The sequence below is a fragment of the Mauremys reevesii genome, linkage group 13 (genome assembly GCF_016161935.1).
Source record: "Mauremys reevesii isolate NIE-2019 linkage group 13, ASM1616193v1, whole genome shotgun sequence".
NCBI classification, from domain to species: Eukaryota; Metazoa; Chordata; order Testudines; family Geoemydidae; genus Mauremys; species Mauremys reevesii.
Genome location: NC_052635.1, coordinates 49405412 through 49431416, shown reverse-complemented (window position 1 = coordinate 49431416; position 26005 = coordinate 49405412). Strand labels below are relative to the sequence as shown.

The following is a 26005-nucleotide window of genomic DNA, read 5'->3' as shown; positions in this document are numbered from 1 at the left end:
TCCCTTAGGCAGTTCTTAAGTATTTAGCAAAGCAAAAGGCCAGTGCACCTGAATGCCTGACACTCTGTCTCCTAGCAACTGATGGCCTGGGCCCCTCCTCTGCAAAGGTGGCGGCTGAAGGTGTTGGAGACAAAGGGGTCAGGTGACCTCCTGGCCCAGAAAAGGAAGGGAGAGAGGAGGAGGGGCTGGAGGGGGTTGGGCAGACTGGAGCTGGCTGGGGAAGGAGGGGAAGGACACACAGGGCTCTGATTCCCCAATGGGGGCTGTGGGGCTCCTGGGGCCCCAAGATGGACCTAACAGGGGGGATCCTGTTATCTGTGCCTGCAAGACCTGTGTTGGACTGTGTTCCTGTCGTCTAAATAAACCTTCTGCATTACTGGCTTGCTGAGAGTCCTGGTGAATCGCAGGAAGTCGGGGGTGTAGGACCCTGATTCCCCCACACTCTGTGACAGCAGGATAAAATTGAGCAAGAAATGCTTATTAGCACTGGAATTGCTATTTTCAACAGCCATTGCCTTTTTGTTTAAGGAAGACAGTGATATTGCATTGGCCAATTCCCCATAGAAAGAAAGAGTGGAACAGAATAATAATAAAGGCACCTCAACTTTTCCTCATTTATGGAGGACAGTCTTATAATATGCATCCAGATATCCTCCAATCACACAAGCTGAAAATTGTTCCACTTTACTGCAGCTCTGTAACCATATGGGAACCAATCCTCTCTGTTTTGTGCACATCCAAAATTCCTGCTGAATTACCTGCCCTGGGAGCATTACCAGTGACCCAGGGCTGGGGTGGCAAGAGGTGTGTGTGTGTGGGGGGGGAGGCACTGGTGGGGGAGAGCCCAGGGCTGGGGCAACAGCAGGGTGGGGGGAGGGCACTGGTGGGGAGGAAAGGGGGAAGCCCAGCGCTGGGGCGGCAGGGGGTGTGGGTCAGTGGGGGGAGAGCCCAGGATTGGGGCAGCAGGGAGGTATAGGGGGGAGCCCAGGGCTGGGACGGGGGGCAGCCAAGTTTTTTTTCGCTTGGGGCAGCAAAAAACCTAGAGCCAACCCTGCCAGGTTCCCCCAGCCGCCGAAGCCCCGAGCCCTTTAATCAGACCCTGAGGGCTCCCAGCCACCTCTTCAGCTGGGAGCCCCCGGTTGATTTAAAATAAAGTATCACCTCCCTACCCCCAACCTTCCTTTTTGGCCCACAGCTGTTTTGGTGGGGCAGCGCTGGGGAAGGTTTGTTTCTGCAGGGCTGGACGGCCCTGGGGCGGGGTGTTTCTGCGGGGCCGGGAGGTTTCAGCCCTCGGCTGTTTTCTTTGGAGGAATGTGGCCCTTGCCGCTTTATGAGTTGTGCAGGCCTGCCTTACAGTGAAACACCTCTGGACAGGACCAACACCGGACCCACTATGGAAACTTGCTGATCCCTACAAGGAGGCACCGGGGCAGATATGTAGCAGCGAGGAGGGCTGCAGATCTAGTCGCGCTCCTCCCCCGCACCCAGACCTGAGAGAGGGACATGCTGGCTCTTTTCTTAGCATGCCCCAGCCCCGGCCCCCAGAGAGCTAAGAATCCATTCAACCCGGAGACATCTCCCTCCCCCTCCCAGCAGCTGCCTCTAGAGAGCTGCTTGCTGGCACAGCTGGCAGTGCACCGCTGGGGTGGGTGAGAGACACAGGGCCCAGCACAGGGAAAATAATAGGAGACAGCAGTGCTGTGGGGGGAGACATGGAGCCCTACGCTTAGGGTAGGGGACAGACAGCAGCCTGGGGAACTGGGTAGGGGAAGAACCCACTCAAATATTTAAATGACTATGAATAAAATTTTATTGGGCTATAAAAGATTTCAGGTTAAACAATCAGTGCAATGAGCAATAGCCAGAGCTACTGTAGGGGCTGATGCCACCACAGACTGGTGCCTGCCAGCCTTGGAAATGCATGAAGCCCCATGCAGGCTTTAGGCTAAACCAGGTGATTTTTTTTTCCTGTTTCTATTTCATTGAGTTGCTTGATTCCACAGATAAAGTGCCAATAGGAAATGGGACTAATTCTAGCAACAAACACCAGCAAGTGTTAATCACAAGAAACCCAATTTGCCAAGCAGTGCCAGTGAACCCCAGCTGGCTACTCCACACGCTATGCAGCTTGGCAGTAGGGAAGAAAGGGTAGTCATGGGGTTAAAAAGTCATCTACTGAGGGAGATGGCGCTCTTCTATATCAGCCTGCGAAAGTCCTCAAAGTTCAGCATGTTATTTGCAGTTTCTGACCAGGCCGCATGAGTTGCCCCATCCATTTCAGGGGCCAGACGGTTGCTGTGCTCTAAAGTGTGGTCTGCACCCCCAATAACTGCCTTACACTCTGGACACTTGCTCCTCTCCATTGCCCCACCGCAGTCACCAATCACATAAATGTGGCCATTGGGGCACTTGAACCAGTGACCTTGTGGAAAGCCAAAGGCACTAACAATCTGCACTCGCTCCTCCTCAGAGATTCCCAACCCAGACTCTGGCAGAGCTGTCTTTAGTTCTTCCATTTTCATCTTCACCACCTTTTCATCCTCTTGGGTGAACTTCTTCGTTCCCTCTAGGATCTGCCGCAGAGTGGTAATTTCTCTTGAGATAGAAGTATTCATCTTTGCAGTTGCTGTTTTGCATCTGGCCAGAAGACTCACCAGGTATGTAAGCCTCTGAATCTCACTCTGGAGGTCAGAGAGCTCCTGACCAGTGAAGCTTAGCCGGGGCTTGTCCAGCCACTCCTGAATTTCAGCCAGTCGCCTCCTCAGTCCTTCCCTCTCGATCACATCAAGCTTGTTCAGGGAGCTCATCAGCTCACCCAGGCGCCCATAGAAGCCAATCAGGTTCTCAAGAAGTCCAATACTCTTTGTGGAGAGATCAGGATGTGTCAGCTTCTCTTCCAGCATGAGATATTTAATGGACAGATTTCTTCTCAGAACAGCCTTCCCTTCCAGCACACCCTGCAGCCTGTGCCTGCTAGTTTCAATTTCACTTACTGGACCTTGGATTCTCTCTTTCACTCTCTCTATCTCCTCCAGCCGCCTTTTCACGATGGTGCCATACCTCAAGTTCTTCCTGATCGCTGTCTGGCAGCTGGGGCAGACCTTCAGCTTGATGACACTTTCATCTTCATCCATGTAATGGTCGAGGCCTTGGGCCTCAAAGATGTGGCCACAATCCTCCAGTTCCACAAAGCGAGCATCTGGCTCGTCCTCAAAGCCAAAAAAGATCTGGGTGATTTCATCCTGGTGACACACACGGCACTTTTTTGGGCAAGGTTCCCCACACAACCCAATGCAAGTATGACCACAGCGCAGTAGCTTAGTGCATGGTACATCACAACGGGGCCTGTTGCATGGCTCAGAGCAAAGCTTGGTACACTGGTAGTGCTGACACCGCCACTCACATGGCTCCATGCATGGGATACACATCTCTCCACATTTCTTTTTGCACCGACTGTGGATGCAGTGGTTCTGACAGGCTTGCTGGCATGGAGGGCATTCCCTGGTGCAAGGCTGCTGACACTTGTGGGAGCAGATCAGGAAGCGCTTACAAGGGCTCTTGCAGTGCTCATGGAATCGCCCTTCAAAGCAGGTATGGCAGGAACCTGGGCATGCATGGCCACAATCCAGTGGGATAGGGCATTTGGTTTTGCATTTCACAGGCATCCCGTGTTTCATCTCCACCGTGATCCAGCACTTCACCTGCTGGTTGTGGCCACATTTCAGTGTGACCATAACCATCTCAAGACACTGAACACTGCATTCCTGCCCACAGGACATGCTACATCTGTGCCCACATTTCAGATATTTCTGACAAGGCTCTTGACAGCAAAACTCGCTCTCAGAAGTGGAGCAAGGGACCATCTGCTGGTGGCCACACTTTGGGATGGTTTTCAGCACTTTCACCATGCATGGTCCACAGCACTCAAAGCACAGTTGGGGGCAACGATGGCCATCTTTGCAGAGCACCTTTTGACAGGGCTTCATACACTGAAACTCTTTGTGCTCTAAGTCATAGGGGTGACATGCTCGAGTGCAGACATGTCCACAATTCAGCCTGAATTCACAGGGGCGACTACAGCCCCCTTCAGGAACTCTGCAGAAGTCTGCTCCCTTGGAGACCAGAGTCCTAGTGTCAGGATGGTTCTGACAGCAGAGCATCAGTGAGCGACCAATATGACCTTTCTCCCGCAGGGTGTGAATGATCTTGCTCCAGAGAGGCACCTTGCCAAGCATTCCCATATTCCCAATACAGTATAGCCCTTTCTTAGCTCTGGATAATGCTACGCAGATCCGGTTAGAAATCTGCAGGAACCCAGCTTTCTCTTCCTTATTACTCCGCACAAGTGACAGCAAGATAATGTCATTCTCCTCACCCTGATACTTATCCACCACATGAACCTTCACACCTGTGAAGATCTTGGCAGGCATGAGTTTGCGCAAACAGAAGAGCTGCCCAGTGTAGGTGGTGAGGATGGTGATCTGGGAGGGCAAGTAGTCCTGGCACAAGAAGTATTTGCACAGCTCCACCACAAACTGGGCCTCATGTGGATTCTGATGGCTTTTCCCTTCCTGGATCTCCTGTTCAGGGAAGTCATGCTCCACAAAGAAAAGATTAGATAAGATCCCCTGAAAAGAAAAGAGGGGAAAACGTTACAGTGGAAAAACCATTCTAACCTTCCCAATACTGAAACCTGCTCTTTCATGCCTATGGTGACCCACTTAGCAGTTCCTCTGTAGATTACTTGGATTCAGGGCGCAGGACTCTGGTCATTGCACACTTAAGGCAAAAACTCCTCAGTCAGACCCCTCATAACATATCCAGTAAGGGAGAGTTTGGGAGCTTGTTGGCCAAACAGTGTCCCACTAGTACATCACTGACTATTCCAGGAATCCAGCAGCATGTAGAGGATTTGATTCCTTATCTTAGAGTCCAACAACTACAATTTATTCTTTAGGTTACAAAAAGGAGTTTGTGCTAGTGGCATGTTGACAGGCTATAAACGAGAAATCATGGCTCATTCATTCACACGTCTCGGTGTGAATACTCATGTATTTAGGATAGGTAGGAGAAATGGGTGATAAAATAACCATGGACAGTGTTTCTTTACTGATACCTACTAGCCAGGGTGAAAAACACTTTCAGTATCCCATCCCCATGGGACCCTTAGACACTTTTCTCGAAGATGTATATGCAATACTTGTAGTCCACGTAATAAACTTTATATGTATGAGTTTGAGAAAGTTTGTTATTGGACTCTGAATAGGCGTATGTACTTCATTCTCCCATCACACTATTCTCCCCCTTTCAAGGCACTTAATCTAAAATAGCCAGTCTCTGGTCTTTTTCTCTCTCAATTCCTCTTGCTTTCCCAATCCCATAATTCACACCATTCCTTTTATTTTTCAATGTTTTGTGTGATCTTACTTTCCTCCCAATCCCCATTCTCCTTGGCCCAGCCTCCGTAGTGCTTGGCCCCTCCAGCACACCCTACCCATTGCTGAGAAGAAAGCAAGGGTTTCTCCTCTCCTCCATCGTAAGGGCTAGTAGCGTCAGGGTCCCTGTTGATCCCTGGCTCCCTCCTCCAGTGAGGTAGAGAATGCAGCCCATGCACCTGTCCAAAGTTTCCATTCAACCTAGGTGAACATGCAAGTAGAATGTTCATTCCTGGACACTGACCAAAGAGGTATTGTGTATTAGTTGGGTTGCTCCTGTCTCCCTAAGGGACAATCAGGCCATTTCAGTCAGAGCCAAGTTTCTTCAGGAAAGATGGATATTCATGCATGTGGGCACAACTCTCTGGCTCTGAGTGCCTGTAGTTACAGTAATGGCTGCTTAATAAACTGCACTGGTTGAACATGTTTTTCCCATTAAAGCAAAACCAGGATTCCGTGTTAGTGTCCACAGATTAATAGAATTTAAGGCTAGACGGAACCCTAGTCTGACCTCCTTCATAACATAGGCCAGAGAATTTTACCCAGTTAACTTCTGTATTGACCCCACTAATGTGTTTGACTAAACAGTCTTCCAGAAAGGCATCCAGTCTTGAAGACATCATGAAATGAAGAATCCACCATTTCCCTTGGGAGTTTGTTCCAGTGGCTGATCATCCTTCACTGTTAACAATTTGCACCTTATTTCTAACTGGAATTTGGTTTACCTTCAGCTTCCAGCCACTGGTTTTTGTTGTGCATTTCTCTGCTAGATTAAAGAGCCCTTTACTACCCAGTATTTTTTCTCCATGCAAGTACTTAGCTCTTTGGGCAGAGAATCTTTTTGTTCTGTTGTACATACAGTGTCTAGTACAATGGCACCCAAGTCCTTGACTAGGACTGTAGGCACTATAGTAATATAAATAACATCCATCCATCTTTTTTATAAGATAACTACTCCTACATCACCTGATTTCTTTATTTAACATTACCAATTTTTATCAGCTAAACTTGATCAAAGAGACAGAAATACTTGAATACAAACCCATAGAAGTGACTAGTTTGGATGATACAAGGAGAGGATCATTTTACCCAGTAAGGGGCGGGCGGGGGGGGGTTCAGAGAGAAATTGCTTGGTGCCTTCTGTAAACTCACCTTGATGTTTTCGTACTTGAGGACAGAAGGATGGTTCTCCAGCTCCCGGTATATGTGGGGAGTGAGGAGCTGGGCAATCTCAGGGCGCATGCGGTGCTAAAACACAGAAACAAAAGTTACAGGAGAGCTAGAGTTAGCTATAGCCAACATAAATGGGCAAACTTCTCACATGATGGAATGAACTGAACAATCCCTCCTTTTCTGCTTCATCAGGGAGACAATGACCAAATACAAGACAATGGTGCCACAGAAATGGGAACGAACCCTCCCTCTATCACCAACTCCAGTCCAACCAGATGAAACTGACCAAATCTATCGTCATGAAGATATGGCACTGTAAGTAAGTTTGTTGCTTTTAGTGTAGTTCCCAGTGGACAGGTTGTCCAGCATCACATCAGCATGACATCACTGTGACATAACCTACCCCATGTAACCCCCTGAATCCATCTATTCACTATTGTTATATGATTATATTTTGTACAAAGTATGCTTTGTGAGATACCATTTGAAAAGTCACAATCTGTTAAACACTGTTACAATGTATCTTCATTGTATATGAAATTATGAGATGTTGCTATGTTTTGTGGGTCTGCTTCTCACACCCTCTTCAGTTATGCAACAGGGAGAGAGCCCAAGAACAGAAAGGCTGTACCAGAAGATGTAGTGCCTGTGTCTTGAACGGACACAGAAAGCTGGTCTGCATGGGTCTGACAGATCCCAGCGCTCTTCTCAGGGATTAAGCAAAACCTGGTTTTTTGTTTTGTTTTTTCAGATTGCTTTGGGAGCAGGAATATGAGACTGAGCTTCCTACAGACTCCAAGACTCCAACCAGGTAAATTCCTATTGTGACACTACACCCCATATTTGTCATAGTAATATTATGATATGATTATGGCATAATTATGATGCATTTTGTGAAAGATGAGTCATGTATGGTGTTACTGGAAAAGTTATGATTTGCTGTATATGATTACCCTATTTGTTTGTATGTATGTATGTATCATTTTTGTATATACAGTTATTAATATGGACTATGTATCTGTATTTCATATGTAATTACACCTGGGTGACACCCACTAGGCAAAATGCTTCTAGTCTAAACAGCTGGTTGTGAAGGGCCTATTCAGGGTAAGGAGCCATTAGGAAAAACAATTGGCTTTAGGGAGAAGCTTATCCCCGACCTGGTGAGCCTTCCTAAGAATGCTCCAGACAGTCCATAAGTACTGGCTGCTATGATTCTGCAAGGGCATGTGACCAGAGCACATGACTCTGGACTCAATTTTGGGTACCTGTATTTTTCTACAAACTGGGCTGGGAACTGTTTTTGGAACAACGGGTTCCCGCCACATGCTAACGCTATATAAAACAGGGAGTGACATCATCTGTTGTTCTTCACTCCCCCACAATAACTCAACACCTAAGCGAAGCTCTGAAAGAAAAAGGACTTGGAATGGAGGTGGGGATCCCAAACTGCAAAGCAAGTGCAGCTTGTGCCTTGAGAATCTGCAGCCTGCTCCCTACCAAATTCTCAGTCAATTTCATGGTCATAGATTTTAAAAATTGTGAAGTTCATTATTTCAGATATTTATACCCAACTCTGAAGGCAGCAGCACAGAAGTAAGGGTGGCATAGTGTAGTATTGCAACCCTTACTTCTGCACTGCTGCTGGTGGAACACTGCCTTCAGAGCTGAGCACCTGGCCAGCAGCCGCTGTTCTTCGGTCACCCAGCTCTGAAGGCAGCACAGAAGTAAGGGTGGTAATACTGCAACCCCCCTGCCGCCTCCCCTCCTCCCCCAACAATAATCTTGCGACTTCCCCCCACAACCCTCTTTTGAGTTGGGACCCCCAGTTTGAGAAACATTGGTCTCCCCCGTGAAATCTGTGTAGTATAGGGTAAAAATACCCAAAAGACCAGATTTCACGAGGGAGACCAGATTTCACAGTCCATGTTGCATTTTTCACAGCCATGAATTTGGTAGAACCGTAATCATTAGTCAGGGTGAGAAACTGCTAATTCATATCCCAATCTTTCTCGTATTTTAGGTTTAGTTTGCGGTTTTGTTTATTTTCTAGGTAACCTGCTTTGATCTGTTTGCTATCACTGATAATAACTTAATCTTTCTGTAGTTAATAAACTTGGTTTTATGTTTTAACTTAAACCGGTGTGCCTTTAAATGGAGTGTCTGTGGGAAAATCTCAGTTTGGTTACCACAAGTGTGCATATTCCTCTCACCATTGAGGGGGGGGGCAGGCATAATGAACTAACACTGTACAGATCCCTGTGTGGTCAAGATGATATAATTTTGGGTTTATACTTTAGAGGGGGGAACTGGGAAATTGGCCGGTGTCTGCTGTTTGCACTCAGGTAACCCAGTTTGGATGAGTCGCGCCACCTGCTGTCATGTTGGGTGATAACAGAGCCTGGGTGAGGCTGGCTGTGTCCCCAACCCAGCTGCGTCTTAGAGGGGCGCAGCGGTTCCCACAGTTCCCAGACTGCACCCCAGGAGTGACAACCTGGTACACCTATATCATGGAAAATGAATACAGCAAGCAGAAATTCTAGAGCTGCTCCTCACCTGATAATTCAATCGGACAAAGGGGAAGCCGACTTTCACCAGCCGCTCAAAGAGAGACATCTCCAGGTTAAAGTTCTTGGCCAGGTCATACACATTAGCACTAGGCCGCAACTGAAAATGAAAGTGTTAGAGTCCAGCTATTATGAGTTCTCCCCCCAAATCAGCAACGCTTTCCTCTCTCCACTGGAAGGGCACCGACAGAGTTTTTGAAACAACACCAAGTATTAGGGCCAGCTCAGCTACAATGAATCAGGCTCAGAAGTGAGGTTAAGTTACTGCCAGAGCTGTACAAGAGTTTTGTCCCCAGAAGCATGTTGGAGGCTGGGGGGAGGCAGGGCCAGTGACTGCCACTGTGGATATAGCTGGTGGGGGGGAGGATGATAAACCCGTGGGACCCTCCTGCTTGGCATTTTGCTGTGCCCTGTCTCTGTACAGTGGAGGCGGCCCCACATGTACACATTACCTGCTGGTGGTCTCCAATGAGGATGAGGTGCTGACAGGCTTTGCTCAGAGTGGTGATGGTGTGAGCCTCCAGCACCTCTGCTGCTTCTTCCACTATGACAATTCGAGGCTCCACTTTCTGCAGGATCTGACGGTATTTAGCAGCACCTGGAGGGAAAGAGAGAGGCACCCTTAACAGAGCCCAACTCCCCCTACAGGCAGCAAGCTAGTGCCCAGGAACTCCAAGACAGATATTAAGAGAGGGAGAGAACCTCTCCAGGTCTCAGTTCCCAGGAAGACACAAAGAGTTCTCTGTCATGCATCGCACATTCCAAGACTCATCCCCAAAGAGGTTTTGTAGCTGCATCTTGGTCCATGCCCAGGAGGGCTCCTAGGGGTGCAGGGAGTAGATAATGTGACCCAAAGACCTCTCGATGCTAACGGGCATAGAGATGCATAAGGGTTACAGGAGTCCCCTGGGTCTGGCATCTACATACTAGTTCACCAAAGAGAGTGTCATGTGAGGTCTCTACTGCCAGCCTGTATTGCACTGGTTGTCAAAATCTTTCCTAAATGTATCTGCGGCTAATATGTAAAGGGGGTGGGTGTGTGTGTGTGAGAGAGAGAGAGAGAGAGAGATAATTTTATGGCTTTAAAGCAGTGACATGTCTTAAGACAGGTTCTACCAGACAGGAAGTAGGAGACATTTGTCTCCGCGGCTGGCCATTGTATACTGGTAGTGGTGGGTTAACATATGGGTTCCAGCCAATTTGGGGGCCCCCTGAAAAATCTCAAGATGCCAGGGCAGGATGATTTAGCTGCTGCGCCCTCTGCTCTGCTGGCTGTGCTTGGGGTAAGGATTCTTGGATGAACCAGTGTCGGGGGAACGGGGGTCAGCCAGTGAGTGCAGCTGGAGGGAGCAGCAGCTGCCGTCACCTCTTCCTTGTTGTTTTCTTCACTGCTGCCCATGGCTTCTTGCCACTGCTGGTGACAGGCTCCCCCAGTATTCTCCCATACCTGTTCGGGCAGCCAGGGATAGGTGGCGAAGGAAGATAGGGAACACCACCGCCTTTTCTCCTCCAGCCCCAAGCTGAGCAGGAATGCCCACTCTCAGCTGAAGTCCTACCACCCCGAGCCCACGCTGAGCTGCAAGGACATGTTACTGATGCAGGTTGCAGCCCATCAGTAACTGGAAGAACATAGATGGTAAGAGGGCACGGAGGGGGTGGGGGGGGCACACTGGGATGGGGAGCTCCCCACGGCTAGGGGAACCACGAAAATCCCCATTACCTCAACCCACAGCAACAGCTCCCAGGGAAATGCAACAAGGAGCCAAAGTGGGGGACGGAATACAGACTGTGGCTACACGCAGCGCTTCAAAGCGCTGCTGCGGCAGCGCTTTGAAGCGCTAAGTGTAGTCAAAGCGCCAGCGCTGGGAGAGAGCTCTCCCAGCGCTGTCCGTACTCCACCTCCCTGTGGGGATTAACGTACAGCGCTGGGAGCCGCACTCCCAGCGCTGGTGCCCGCGCTCCCAGCGCTGGGGCTTTGACCACACTGGCGCTTTGCAGCGCCGCAATTTGCAGCGCTGGAGATGTTGTCCTGGTCAAGAGAGGAAACATGGAAACCCCAAACCCTCCTGTGGGAGCCCCCATCGCCTCTTTCTTACTTCTCAATGTTCAATCATTTCTCTCCCCCAGATGTGACCTAGTCTCGCCTCTCCTCTTCCAGTTTTTTTTCCTGTCTCTTTTGGTGATTGCAAAGTATATGGTGAGACAGGCTTTGTTTGGGGGGCGGTTTGTATGCCTCCATCCACAGTGTCGAGGCCTTTGGATGCCACTGTTGCTGCATCTCACAATGCAGCTTTATTTACCCCATCCTAATGTGTCATGATGTGGCCCCATTTACCCCCTCCTGAATCCCGAAGACCTTTGTCGAGCCTACCTCCCCATGCACATGGTTCACAGCCTTGGGATCTTAGTGTGGATTCTTGCATGTCCATTGTGATACCAGCTGAGCAGGGGGTAAATAATGCCATATGCGGTCTTCCATAGTACAGTTCTCCCACCTTAGCACTGAATGAAAGACTATAGTGCTATTTACCCCAGACTTCATGTTTAAGATCTTTCTGTGTATATTCCCCGCCTCACCCAGCATGGATTGATGTGGCACTGTTTACACTGGGCCACAGCTTCCAGACCCAACTCACTCAACTGGGAATTTCACAAATGAATTGTGGCCAATGCAAATTTACTTAACAAAGATGGTCAGTGGAATCAACTATTATGGGCTAATGGTCATCTGATGCTATGTAAATGCCAAAGCCTGCAGGGGGGGATAAAACAAAGGAAAAAACCCAGATAGTTATAGACGTAGGAGACAACATTTATCTTCAGTTTCAGTGACTTTTTTCCCCTCCATTACACTGATGAGGCGGCATTGGTATAATGGAGCAATAAATGTTCTCTCTGCACTATTATTGGAAAAACTATGTTCTCATTTGCTTAGTAATGACCAAACATCCTGTTATGTGCTCTGACTAATCAGAACCTGGACTGTTCTTAAAAGTGTGATTTAATATAGAAATATAAGCTAGTTTCTGGTTAGCTAAAATAGTTAGTCCTAAAACTTAATTGGTGAAATGTCAACTCTCTCAGGTTTGAGATGAATTGCTTTTGGCAGAAGGCCAAGACAGTCACACATCAGATTCTTTCATAATTTTTTCATAGTTTATATGATCAATTACAAACTTTGTTTTAAAACCAGTTTGCACCATTGGTTGAAAAATAAATAAATGGTTAATCACTTCTCATAACTGTTGTTCTTTGAGACGTGTTGCTCATCCATTCCAATGAGGTGTGTGCGCGCTGCATGCACAGTCGTCAAAAAGTTTTTCCTCTAGCAGCACCCGTCAAGTCAGCTGTGGAGCTCCCTGGAGTGGCGCCTTCGTGACACTCAATATATGACCCTGCCAACCCAGCACCTCCTCAGTTCCTTCTTGCTGGCTACTCAGACAGAGGGGAAGGCGGGTGGGTTTGGAATTGATATGAGCAACACATCTCGAAAAACAAGTGGTGAGTAACCGTTTTTTTCTTTGAGTGATAGCTCATATCAATTCCAATTAGGTGACTCCCCAAGCCTTACCCAGGCAGTGGGGTTGGAGTTAAGAGAACACTGACTGCATTACCGCTCTGCCAAAAGCGGCATCGTCTCTGGCATGCCAGATGATGGCGTAGTGAGAGGTGAAGGTATGCACCAAGGACCAAGTTGCTGCCCTGCAGATTTCTTGGATCGGGACCTAGGCCAAGAGTGGAGTGCGCAGTAAGAGCCAGGGCTGGTATGTTGGCCACTTCGTAGCATGAGCGAATGCACGACATGATCCAGGAGGATATTCTTTTAAATGAGACCAGGAGTCCTTTCCGCTGGTCTGCCACTGCTATGAATAGCTGGTTTGACCCCTCTCCCCAAAAAAGGTGGACCAATATTCCACAAAACCAAATGTATCTACATTCCACCACTTACCTAGATAGCAGTTCATTCCAGCATCTTCTGTCTTCCTTCACTCATGGAACAGGAAGGATCACTTGGACATTTCTCCTTCAGCACCCTTCTGAGTTCCCTGAAGTCATTCATAATCTGTGAGATATCCTACAATGCAGTGTCATTAGCACTGAAATTCACCATCACCAGAGGATTCATCCCCATCAACTTTAAAAGCCTATCTAATCTAAAGTGATGTCTCATGTCTTGGCTCCAGGAAAACAGCACACCATCCTTTTGTCATCTGTCCCTTGCAGAACGTTGTACCCATTCTTCTTACGATAGAATCCACAGCAAGGCTTGTCTGTCTTCCTTGGACAGTTGAACAGCTTTGTCAGCATGCTATATTTTTCTTGCAAGTCAGGCTGAGCAGCTATCCACAGGTATGTCCCATACACCTCTCTGTTGAATTTGACCAGGTGGAGCTTCAGAGATATTTTCAGCAGTTTCCACACAGAGTACTTGGTATATTTTGGAAACCTCTAGTTTTGTGGCATTCGTCCTGGTCATCATTCTGATGGTCATAGCCTGCCTATCTTTGTCTGCCTCATCATCTTGCATTCAGTGGTTATCAATTGCCAAGCCTCCTCTGATTCCTTGAGGGCCAGTTCCTTTCTTCACTAAATCTGCAGTGATGGAACTTCTCAGTCTCTCTGATGCTATGTAACATCTGCATTTGCCCTCCCAATCCAAAAGTCTATTCTTCCAACACAGTCACCAACTTCCATGTCATACACAAAGTCCCTTCTGACTTCAAGCAGAAAAGAAAACATGGCATATCTGGTGCAGGTCACAGCTGTTCCATCACGTAAATGAGAGTTGGGATTTCCTTTTACGTACAGTCCCTCACACTCCCTTGCCAAACTCCCTCTGAAACTCTATTAGCTGCCTGTTTGTAGCTCACAAATTTGTCAAGCAACTGACTTTTTATCCTGCTTAGCTCCACCACCTACCAGCAAGAAGCAACTAGTCACTCTGTCTTCAAACAGGGGGGGGGGGGGGCCTAATCAAAGGACCAAAGGTCAAAGCTACATGGCCTTTACCTAGACACCACCAAACAGATCTGTCTGAGCTGCTAATTCAGAGGCCCATGGCCCAGCTACAGAAACTATACTCAGAGAAAAAACGAACAGATGAGCTCAATAAACCACTCACCAAGGCCTCCTACCCCCAAGCACAGAGTCCGCTGCTTCAGTCTCCAAAACTCTCCTGTTAGCTGCCCCTGTTCGTGACTCCACACACACCACTTACTGATTCTGGAGATGGAGTCCATTGGGAGCTGTGTCCCTCCACTGACCTGGGATGCAGTGCTGGTTTGTTCCCTACATGCCACTCACCTGTAGTTGTCATCCCTACAACCAGGGCCTCCTTAAGAATGCAGAGATCCTCCTGCAGCCTCAGTTCTGCCAACCTCTCTGCTGCCACCTGGTACTGCTGCTCATGCTGCAGGATCTTTCGTCGAATCTCCCCCTGGTACATCTGTAGCCAGCGCCTGGAGAAGGGCATGATCACCAAATGAGAGGAAGGATGGTCCACTGCTTAGGACGCTAACCTAGAACTCATGAGACCTAGTTTCCAGACTGTGATCTTGGGTAAGCCATTTAGTATTAGTGCCTTACTCCAGCCCTGTCCTCTGTCACAGGGTGGGAAAGGATAAATCCATCAGAATTGGTGAGGTGCTCAGCTATTACCATAGTGGAGGCCAGATGAGTACTTTACATAGATAGGGGAGCATGCAAACTGGGGGCAATCTCTGGGCATCGCCTGCCCAACACACCCAAGAGCATTGTTACCTGTACAGCCTCCAGCGGGAGCTGAGGTCCAGCTGCCACAAGTCCTGGACAGCCCTGGCCTCTGCCTCAGTCATTGCATTCAGTTTACGGAGCTCAGCCCTCATCTTCTGCTTCATTTTCCTCCTCTGAGCTGGTTGCATCTGTAGGAAGAACTCCCATCAAGCAGTTACACGTACAGTTCTCTGCACCAGCATTCCCTCATCACTCCCTCCCTGTCCAGACAAAGCAAAAGAGCAAGAGAGCAAAAAACCAAGCTTCCTAGTCCCAGTGAATGTGTTTACCTCCCACTCCATGGCTTCCTGCTGTGGCTGGGCTGCCCCTTGACCCTGCTTTTCCAGCTTCATGGCCAGCAGCATATTTGCTAGTTCCATGACGGCACCATTCTCATCTTCCCTCCTCTGCTGAGGCCTGGCTGCCTCCTCTTCCTCAATCACTCGATCTGCCTGAATCAGGTCAGCCTCCTCTGGGATCTCCAGCAGCTGTTCCCCCTCCTCTTCCCGCTCTTGCTGCTCCTCTCCATCCTGCTGGCCACCTATAAGAGAGAAAAATCAGCCATACACGGAGGCATCAGTGAGGGCAATGCAGCTAAAGGGACGATAGAGGGACACTGCAGTAGGACGAGAATGCAACAGTGGAGAGGAGCATGCTGGGATTTTAATTATTCACAGTACTTTTTAAACACTATCATCTCCCCTCGCTTCCCCTTCAATATCATGCACTTTTCAGTATCTGCTGGACCACAGCTTCCCCTCACCAGGCACCTCCTGACTTATGCATTCGCCCCCCTACCACAGGCTTCATGCATGGTGTGACAGGTTGGGTCACAGAGACCACCTTGGGACTGTCACCTGGTGTGCTGAGACTACCTCCAAGCCCATTTTCCCTGCCAGCTTGGAACTCCAGAACCCTGTCTTGTCGAGCCAGAGACATGCCAGTCTGCTCCAACACAGACCCAGGGTCTGAACCATGCGCCCCAAAGCTGCAGACTTAACTGAAAACAGCTTAAGAAGTGTTCCTGTCTCTAGCACCCAGAAACCCAGCTCCCAATGGGATCCAAACCCCAAATAAATCTGTTTTACTCTCTATAAAGCTTACATAGGGTAAACTCAAATTGTCCGCCCTCTAAAACACAAAGATATGCACAGCTGTTTGCTCCCCCAGATACTAATTACTTACTTTGGGTTCAATAATAAAAATGATTTTATTAAGTATAAAAAGTAGGATTTAAGTGGTTCCAAGTAATGACAGACAGGACAAAGTAAGTTACGAAGCAAAATAAAACAAAAACATGCAAATCTAAGCCTAATACATTAAGAAACTGAATACAGGTAAATCTCACCCTCAGTTGTTCCAATAAGCTTCTTTCACAGACTAGCCTCCTTTCTAGTTTGGGCCCCATCCTTTCCCCTGGTACAGTCCTTGTTCCAACTCAGGGGGTAGCCTGGGGAATTTTCATGACTGGAACCCCCTTTCTTCTGTTCCACCCCCTTATACAGCTTTGGCACAAAGTAGGAATCTTTTGTCTCTGGGTCCCCACCCCTCCTTCTAAATGGAAAAGTACCAGGTTTAAGATGGATTCCAGTACCAGGTGACATGCTCACATGTCCTGTGAGACCCCAAGCCTTCATTCTTCCTGGCCTGACTCACAGGAAGGCTTGCAAGTAAACAAAGCCATTTACAACCAATTGTCCTAGTTGATAGGAGCCATCAAGATTCCAAACCACCATTAATGGTCCACACTTCGCATTACAATAGGACCTCAGAGTTATATTTCATATTTCTAGTTCTAGAAGAATGAAACATTTATACAAAATAGGATGACCACACTCCGTAGATTATAAGCTTTGTAATGATACCTTACAAGAGATCTTTTGCATGAAGCGTATTTCAGTTACATTATATTCACACTCATTTTCATAAAATCTTATGGAGTGCAACGTCACACATGGATATACACTTGTCTTCATACACCTGCAGGAGGTGTGAGCCTCTTACCCGCGTTCTCAGCCACTGGGTTCTCTGCACCATTCTGGGTGAAGGCAGTAACACCAAGGCCCAACCACTCCAGAATCATAGAGTTCCTTGAACCCTTGTAGTAAAACCACTCATCATCCTAATACAATGAGAAATAGATCAGCAAGACCTGTGCAGCTCAGAGCAGCATTTTGAAGCCAAACTATCATACACTCCTCTTCAGTATACACACACAGAGGCAGCTTAACTAGGGCCAGACCCAAATCTGTCAGCAAGATTCCTGCTTGCTGCCTCAGTGCAGCAGATGGGAAAGTCTGTGGTGGCTTCAAGTACCTTCAGAAATCAGGATTTTTACTGAATTTAATCTAGAACAATTTCCCTTGGTTATTGCTGGCTTTTTATATTGATAATAAAGGGAATATCATCTTGAAATCTAGGCAGTTTCAAAGAGTGAGCTGTTTTCTGGTCCTACATCAGCCCTATATCTCCCCCCATCTCTTTACTTCAAGATCACTGCCAATTTTTATGGGTTAGCAGTTGTATTCTACTTAGATAACTCCTCTCTTCCCTCTGGCTTTATGAGACCCAGAGAAAACAGACTCCATGGGGAAAATGTGATACTGACTCCATACAGAGTGCTGCCAGCTGCACAGAGGAAAACCAAAGAGAAAGGTTTTTCCCTTTAAATTCTGATCCAGCAGGGAGCTCTGCAACAGGGGCTCTTCCAACACCCAGCTGCTTGCAGGTCCAGGGCCTTAGAGAACACAGTGCTCTAGTCACAGGCACAAGCAAAGCATTTTCAGACAAATGGGATTTAAGTTGAAAGGGTCACTTAGAATTCACTTTGCCCCAAAACAGTCCGTTTGCCCGAGACTTCTGCACTGACAAAGAGAAAACACATTGTAGCATCATGAGGGCAGTTGAAGGATTTGGCAGCAGCTAGGGGAACTGCTGAGGATTTTGGTACCTAGGAAGGCAGGAGAGGCACTGAGGTTTTGGCAACAGGGAGGGGGACAAATCTCTTCTTTCCCTAACCCTTGTGAGCATGCTCAGAGAAACTTCCAGTTCACTTCCCCACTGATTCTTGATATTAACCAGCTATCCTACTGTCCCTACCCTGTTTCCTTCATTGCATCCGTTGGAGAGCAGCAGACACATTCAGCTCTTGTGCTTAAATGCTCAGCAGAGAAACAGTTAATTCTGACTGTTAAATTGCCCATCATTCAGTTTCACAGTTAGCATTCTACTGAGATGAATGGGACAGTTCAGATTTCTCAGAGCTATTGTTCTGGGCAGTCAAATTGGGAAGGCTTCTCTGCAGCCTCAGGGTAAGGGTAAAGAATACAATTTTTCAGCAGACAATTCTGCAGCCATGGAATACACAGGGCATAAGTAAGGTTAAGAGATTTTTAGAAAAAGTCATAGACAAACAATAAATCACAAAAGCCCAAGCCCAGCCACCTGGGGCTGAAGTCACAGAGGTCACCTAAAAATCACCCAATCTGTGACCAAATTGTAGCTGTATCGATAAGCTCCCAAACTATTCACCGTGGCCTTCTTGCCTTGAACTCCTCAGTCAGTGAAACTAGCACTTCACTGCAAGCAGCGAGGCCTGCTGGAAATGGCTGGGACTTTCCTAGCAGCTAACATTGAATCTCTGTACCTAAGGATTATGTGCAGAAGAGGTACAGTCAGGCATTAGGGCTACTGGCCTGGAATGACAGGATTCCTCTTACCAGACCATTCATCAGGCTGTCCCAGTGTTGCATGATGATGCATCTTTCCAAGTGGCGTTCATGCAACACTCCATGTGCTGTACACTCTAAGTGCCGTGCTCCTTCACGCAGCTCCTGCTCTGACTGTTTCATCTGGGTGATTATCTATGCAAAAGGAAAGAGGAGCGAGGCTTTCAGAAGTTATTATGCTCTGGAAATCCAGGCTCTGAGAAGAAACATCTAGAACAGCATAAGGAAAAGTCAGGGCAAAGAGCGAATGAGAATGGGAGACCCAGTAGATGGGCTTCAGCATGAGAGAGGGATTAAAGAAGGAGATGGGGAGAAGAGGGCCTGGATAGGTAACAACTGCACAGGTGGATTAGCTGCTGCATCTCTTCCCTGATGTGTGGGCAGCCTCCCCCGGCCAAGATTTTCCAGAACCCCACACATACATTCATGTATGCCCTGCGGAGGTGCGTGGGCAGGCTGCGGCGAAATTCACACTTCTTCCGCAGCTCTCGCAGGGTAAACTGCTTCAAGATCTCGCTGCTGCTTCTCCCTCCAACTCGCACAATCCCACTCTTCTGAGAGGTGTAGATTCCTGAGCATGAAAGACATTAGCATGAAAGAGCCACTCTCTGTTCTCTCTGGGAGTGGAGAAAGCAGGGAGAATCACATCAGGGCCACATGCCTCCACTCACTTCAGGGAGCCCCTCCTGTGTGTGTGGGGAGGGGGGAATTCCAGCTAGTCCAATCCAATTTGGAGTAGGATTTTCTCACTGCACAGCAGTGGGGACCAGAGTGAATAGCAAACCCATGAATGCAAAACATCGGATTCAAAGGAGGGCAGTTCCAGCACAAAGCATAGCTGTTTGAACTTAAACCTTCACCCCACACCATGCAGACCCTCTTACCTTCCAGGAACTGATCTAATGCATGGTTGGTGTAACAGACAACAAGGATGGGAAACTTCTGGAGAGTGCTTTGCCACACCTGCTCGTTGGTCAGGAAAGCCTGAACAATCTTCAAACCCACATAGGTCTTCCCTGCAAGACAAGCCCAGAATCAGAGATCAGAAATCCAGGCCAGATGTGCAGTCCTGGAATCAGAGGTTTCATCAGATCAGGGTACAGGGTCAGAAGCTGTGTGTTTCATTCCCAGCTCTGGCAGGGGACTGCCCATAGTAACACAGGCAGGTCAATTAATCTCTCTAGGCCTCAGTTACCCACCAGTAAAATGGGAGTATGGTCCAGTATATAGGGCACTGGACTGGGAGACAGGTGACCTGGACTCTGTTTTCAGCTCCCCTTCTTATCTGTCATGTGACCTTTAGCAAGTCGCTTCTCGTCTAGGCTTTGTCAGTCTTATCTATAGAGACTAAGATATTTGAGGCACGTACTGCCTTTGTGTGTATAAAAAGTGCCTAGCATAATGCAGCCCTAATCTGAGATGGAGTCTCTAGGTGTCAAAGAGAAATAATAAAATAATGCAAGGCATTAAGGACACTATAACAGGTACCATATAAAAACTTAGACAAGATTCTGGTCTCCTCCACGCCTGCCATAATGGCGACGTCTATAGTTCCAAGTGCCATTTCCCTACACCCACTACAATGGAAGGGTCTGTAGTCATCATTGCAATGCAAGGTCATCAGAGGATTAGGAGCTGACCACTTGTAACATTTTGCAATGCTGCGGATGGTTGTGACAGATGCAGAGCAAGATTACACCAACTCCACACATGCAGACACCATGGTATCAGATCAGCCACACACATGGTATCAGTGGAAGCTAAAAGCCTTCTGCCCCAAAAACACAGGCCCAGATCTCACACAGTGTCATTGTATCCACACGAGAAACCCATATACATGGTCATATTTAGCTTTAGGACAAATCTTGATATTTGATGTTTTAGTAAATTAAAAAAGGGGATGAGGTCACTGTCACACATAACCTAGACTGCAGTGGAGTTACACGAGCACCAGCTGGGCACCAGTAATTGAGCTCCAAACACACAAAACCCATTGAGACCAATGCCTGTTCACCAGTGCAGCTGACAGGGGCTGCTCCAACCTTGCACGGCTTATGCAGAGCAGAAAGACACTAAGCTCTGTGCCTGCCCACACACAGCATGGTCCAGGAGGCAGAGATTCAGGGCCAGCTTCTCCTTTCTAAACAGGCCAAGCACCTGTCCTCCTATGAAAAGGCTCTCTATTCATTGTATGGACCTGTTAGGACTTTCTCATTCTCTGTATTCAAAGCCCAGGAACAGCATCTGAGTCCAGCCTGTGCATGAAGTTGGTCGTCAAAGGATGTTATTTTTCTTTAGAATTTTCCTCTACTTTTAGTGCTTTTCCGACTGGGCTGGTTCAAGGGATGTTTAGCGGAATTTATTAACTGGTGCCCAACAGTGCAGTTCTAAGCAACAGTGTATCTCACCAGTCCCAGGAGGCCCCTGGATAATGGCCAGCTCCTTGGTGAGTGCCAACTGCAGGGCTTGCATCTGAGACTCATCTAACTTCAAGGCTTCCATTGAAGGCCACTGGTTGGGGTCTAGAACATTCACCCTCGGTCTTCTCAAGTCATCGGGGCTCACTAGGAAACCCTCCTTTCCAACTGGAGAAGGCTCCTCTATCAGGGGCGCAAGGTTGTAGGTGCTGCCCATTGCCAGGTATGCTGGCTCCTTCACCAACACATCACACTCCACAATGTATTTCTGAAATGGGATGTCTTCTTCCTGGATCTCCTGCAGCCCTTCCAGCACATGTCGGTAGGCTTCAAAGTAAGCAGTTGTCTCCACCATTAGAAAGGAGTCAGAGGGCTGGACCTCTGCCAGCAGCGCCTGGCTGTGCTCATTAAAGCACAGCTGCACAATGCCCTGGGATAGGTCTGCATTGTCACGGTTGGACACTGTGGCAAAAAGGAATGTTTCAAAGTTGTCTTTAGACATACAAACCAGAGACCCATACAGCAAACGCTTGGAATTCTGCCATCGCACAAACTTCAGGGGCTGTGTGTCAAACTGGACCTTGTAGACGATGCCAGATGAGGAGCAGAGGGGGGTGATGATCCGGGTGTCAAAATAGATTCTGATGTCATCAAACTTCCTTTTCCTCAAACCTTTGTCCTCAAAGTTCTGCAAAAGCTCCAAGATGCCTTCCCTTAATGGCCTGACAAAGTCCTCTCTTAGGAGCCGGAAATGCGTGTCCAGGTAAACACTGGTGCTATCATACCTCCCAGAGACAATATTGGGACGAAGAAAGGGCTTTTTATCCCGATGCACCTCGTTGTATGTGGGGTAGATGGTCATTGTGCGGTAGGTTTCTTCCTGACCATCAGCCTGAGGTTGCACTAGGGTGTAGTTGTCAGCTCTCAGAGTGCCCTCACGCCTCTTCTCCTGCAGATGCTGAATAAGGGTCAGGACTTTTTCCAGGTTCTTCTCAATCTGTTCTGTAATGTCCACACCAGATGCTCTCAGGGCATTTATAGATGCTGGCAGGACAGACATCAACATGGAGATTTTCTGCACTGAACTGGCTGGGAAAATGCTCACCAGATCCTGAAGGAGGGAGATGATGTTGCTTATATGCTCAGGGAACTGATGTCGTACAGCAGGAATGGCCTCAATCATCATGTCTGCAACATACTGTGGCAGGCAGATCTTGAGGAAGTTTGATTCCTTTACCATGCCCAGGAGCTGCTGGACACTTTGGCGGTCCATTCTGGAACTGCACGCCCTCCTAAGAACCTGGCAAATGAGCTGGAGGAAGCTGGGTTTCATGGATGTTTGAGACAGAAGCTCCTTGAGCCCTGAACTGGAGGCAAGTGTGATGACCACTTCAGAGGGGTCTTTCTGAAGGAGACTTTCCAAGAATTTGTAGCCAATCCTCCTGAGTTGCTGAGGCTGTTCATTGGGCTCCTGGAACTGGGCACCGCCTGGAACAGGATTCTGATGGAAACGAGGATTTTCGCAAGGGTGGAGTCTTCTGCCCCTGCCACCATCTTGGTTCTCATTTCTTCTTCTTCTGGCCTCATTTTCCTGCTCATTCCGCTGTCCTCTGGGTCCATCATTGGCTTGTCCACCCTGGTTTCTCCTGCCCTGATTGGGATACCGTCCTGCACCACAGTATCTTCCTTCCCTCTGCCCAGGGTGAAGAGGGTTATCGTTAACCCTGGGGTTTCCTCCAGGTTGGGCTGCTCCTCTCCGAGGATAGCCTGGTGCATTAATTGCTCGGTTTCTGCCTCTTTGTGGCAAGCCAGCATCTTGACACTCTACAGGACCCAAAGAGAAAAGATATTTAGAGATAATGCCTCCTTAGAGAGGCTGCTTCCTGACACGATGTTCACTGGGATAATCCCCACTCCGCATGACACCATATTTGCCAGCAGCAGCATGTTTCAGACATTTCATATCACACTGTAGAACTAATATTTTATTTACATCAGTATGTTTTCTGCTGCGTAATGAGTAAGGGTACAATTCAGCCACGGACTCCGTGACTTTCTGGGACCTCCATGACTTCCACAGTAGCTGAGCTGGAGCAGCTGTCAGCCCCCAGCAATGCCAGGACTGAAGCAGCGGGGGGTGGGGAGGGGATTGGGTCAGCCCCTACCACTGGAGCAGCTACTGCAGCCAGCCCCAGGGCTGGCCACCCAATCAGCTGGCCAGCCAGCCCCCAGGGCCACTGGAGCAGCAGTGGCCACCAGCCCTGAGGCAGAAGATGTGACCCCCAATGGTCCCCTTCATCCCTGCAGGCCTCCCCCTGTAAATCCCTGTCTGTCCCCTCGCTCCGGTGTTTTTAGTAAAAGTTAAGGAGAGGTCACGAGCTTACGTGAATTTTTGTTTATTGCCCACAACCTGTCCCTGACTTTTACTAAAAATACCTGTGACAGAATCTTAACCTTAGCAATGAGCAGGCACTGAGGAAAATGGCCAGCATAGAGTTTAGGATTGTGGCTAAACTATCAAATAACTCCCTTTCCATGTGCTGAAAAGCTGAACAGCATGGGGCCCAAGATGAGGTCCTCTTTACAGCTGGTTTAATAGCCCATGAGAAAGCAGATGTTGGTTCAGAACTTTAGTTTTACAGTAGAGTTAAAACTCAGAGCAGCAGGACAGACTCTTCCTCCTTGTCAGGGGGAAAGAATTTGTCAATGGGCGGACAAATTAGGCACCAGATACTATGGTAATGATAGCCAAATAACAGACAGGTTCCAAGGCATAGGACTCATCCCTATCTGCCTCTATTTGGCATTAGTCAAATTAAACCAATAAAACCCACTGAAACAAAAATCTAAGAAGGTGCTTTTGTAAAATATGTACCAATCAAGCCCTACTCTGAGACAACAGTAATGAGTGTGGTAGAAGATCTTGGATTAAAACAGAATGGTGGTGTGTCCAGTGCTGGGAATGGGTGACGGGGAGAAGCAGCGGGTTTTAATTTATTTAAATTTCAGTCTCAGTTTTTTCTCTAGCCCCATTCATTAAGCAGGCCACTCACCTCTCCAGTTAACATTGTGCTGCCTTGGGTAGGGTTCCTGTCCAGGTCTCCTGCCATCCATTTCTGAGAGTCACTCAAGTCCTCTTCTGCCTGGTTCTTTGTGCTGCTGCAGGCAGAGAGACAAAGCCAAACAATAATCTTTAAAAGAGAACCAGGCTAACACTGCCCAGCATCCACAAAACCAGGAGCACTCTGGGCGCTTCTGTGGGGGACAGTATTAACTCCACAAGGTACATTACCATACGGAGTACCAATTACACCTGATGTTGCCAATTCAAGGATAGTTATACTATCTTAGCTCATCAATTAACGCTTTGCATACTAGGGACCCTTCACCATCTGCATCTCTTCCCTTAAACATGAATCTGTCACCGTCCCAACTCCAGTTTCCTTCCACTGAGCATTGGAACACCCCAGTCTGATGGCCTCATGCTCCCTGTCCTCCCATGAGGACATCTCTGAGCCAAGTCCTCCCTGTCCCACCCTGCTCTCTCAGAGCAACGTGCCTACACCATGGTGGTCCCTGTCCTAAGAGGTGGGAGACATAAGTCCCAATCAGGCCAGCCCAGCACGCACAAACCTCAAAGAAGTGTCCCTGTGGGACTACCCCCCTTTCCCGTAACTGCCTCTCATTCCCATCACCAGGGTATCCAAATGTCCCAGGAATCACAAACCCTGTTTGTCTAGAAGACAAATCCCGAGTCCTTACCCACCACTGTGCTGCTGGGTTTCTGTATGACCGAAAAACAGCTCACCCGTTTGACTATAGAGAAGTGACAGTTTCAGTTTCTGGTTCTCCACTAGCCCAGCCCAGAGGGGTGGCCCAGGAGCTCCTGTAGCTCTAGGGCGTTTCCAGGGCACCCAGCACCAAACACGAACCCACTGCACCAATTTTTGCTCAAAATTCACGAATGTGAAGTTCTGTAGTATCATTTCCCAGTTTCTTATAGCCTGCCCTCCAGCCCCCCCCCTCCCCTCCAGCCCCTGGTCTCCCCCCCCTTCGGGCCCAGCCCTCCAGCCTTCCCGGGCCTCCGCTCCAGCCGCCCAGAACTCCCTTCCAGCCCCCGCTCCCTCTCCTCCCCTCCAGCCCTCCAGCCTCGCCTCCGTTGGGGCCCGGCCCTCTGCTGCAGCCTCCCCAGGACTCCCATCCAGCCCCCCGCTTCCTCTCCTTCCCTCCAGCCCCTGGCCTCCCCCTTTCCGGCCCTCCCCTCCAGCCTTCCCGGGCCTCCGCTCCAGCCCCCAAGCCTCCCCTTCCCTCCAGCCCCCCCTTCCTCTCCTCCCCTCCAGCCCCCGGCCTCCTCCTTTCGGGGCCCAGCCCTCCAGCCTCCCCGGGCCTCCGCTCCAGCCTCCCAGGACTCCCATCCAGCCCCCGCTTCCTCTCCTTCCCTCCAGCCCTCCCTTCCTCCTCCTCCTCCCCGCCAGCCCCGGCCCCCCTCTTTCCGGCCCTCCCCTCCAGCCTTCCCGGGCCTCCGCTCCAGCCCCCGCTTCCCTCCCGCCCCGGCCCCCGTCTCCGGCCCTCCCCACCAGCCCCCGGCCTGACCTCCGGGCACGAGCGGCGCCCTACCCCCATGAGGGGCTTCTCCTTACGCAGGTGACTCCCCCCCCCCCGTACCCGGCCACCCTCCGCGCTGGGCCCAGCCTGGCCCGAGCCAAGGGCCGCCCCGGGCCGGGAGAGGGAGACCGAGGACGCTTCTCACCATCACCAGCCAGGCCCCACAGCTCGCCCCAGCCCCGCGGCGCCGCCCGCACTCTGAGGGGGAAGTGGCTCCGCCCCGCCGGCGCTTTCAGTTTCCTTTCCGGGGCGGAAGGGGGCTGACTCCGCCCGGGGGCGGGGCATATCGGGCCGCCCGTGGCCCCGCCCACTGAGCCCCCGCGCATGCG

The 26005-nt window shown here is 49.2% G+C and overlaps 1 protein-coding gene across 4 annotated transcripts; it reads right to left on the bottom strand.

Annotated features, from left to right (window-relative positions):
* Positions 1 to 1786: 1786 nt before the first annotated feature.
* Positions 1787 to 25960, bottom strand: ZNFX1 (zinc finger NFX1-type containing 1). Of its 4 annotated transcripts, none has more exons than XM_039497916.1 (14): positions 25822 to 25960; positions 24125 to 24230; positions 21063 to 22895; positions 19539 to 19670; positions 19077 to 19225; positions 18646 to 18789; positions 16931 to 17048; positions 15217 to 15467; positions 14936 to 15075; positions 14480 to 14634; positions 9628 to 9773; positions 9165 to 9275; positions 6588 to 6683; positions 1787 to 4628 (listed from the first exon to the last, which is right to left on the bottom strand). In XM_039497916.1, the coding sequence occupies exons 2-14, from the start codon at positions 24183 to 24185 to the stop codon at positions 2196 to 2198; spliced, it is 5769 nt and encodes a 1922-aa protein (XP_039353850.1). In that variant the 5' UTR covers positions 24186 to 24230; positions 25822 to 25960; the 3' UTR covers positions 1787 to 2195. The 4 variants fall into 4 exon arrangements, with proteins under 4 accessions (XP_039353850.1, XP_039353851.1, XP_039353852.1 ...); XM_039497917.1 differs by having other exon boundaries at positions 24125 to 24227; positions 25822 to 25941; XM_039497918.1 differs by lacking the exon at positions 21063 to 22895.
* Positions 25961 to 26005: the final 45 nt, after the last annotated feature.

Bases quoted from the DNA above. Each gene is read 5' to 3' on its own strand.
- ZNFX1 (XM_039497916.1), bottom strand. From the start codon at position 24,185: ATGGATGGCAGGAGACCTGGACAGGAACCCTACCCAAGGCAGCACAAT. The intron at 15,076-15,216 runs GTAAACACATTC...TTCTTCCTACAG, and splicing joins AGGAAGCCATGGAGTGGGAG to ATGCAACCAGCTCAGAGGAG. The intron at 4,629-6,587 runs GTGAGTTTACAG...TTTTCTTTTCAG, and splicing joins TCAAGTACGAAAACATCAAG to GGGATCTTATCTAATCTTTT.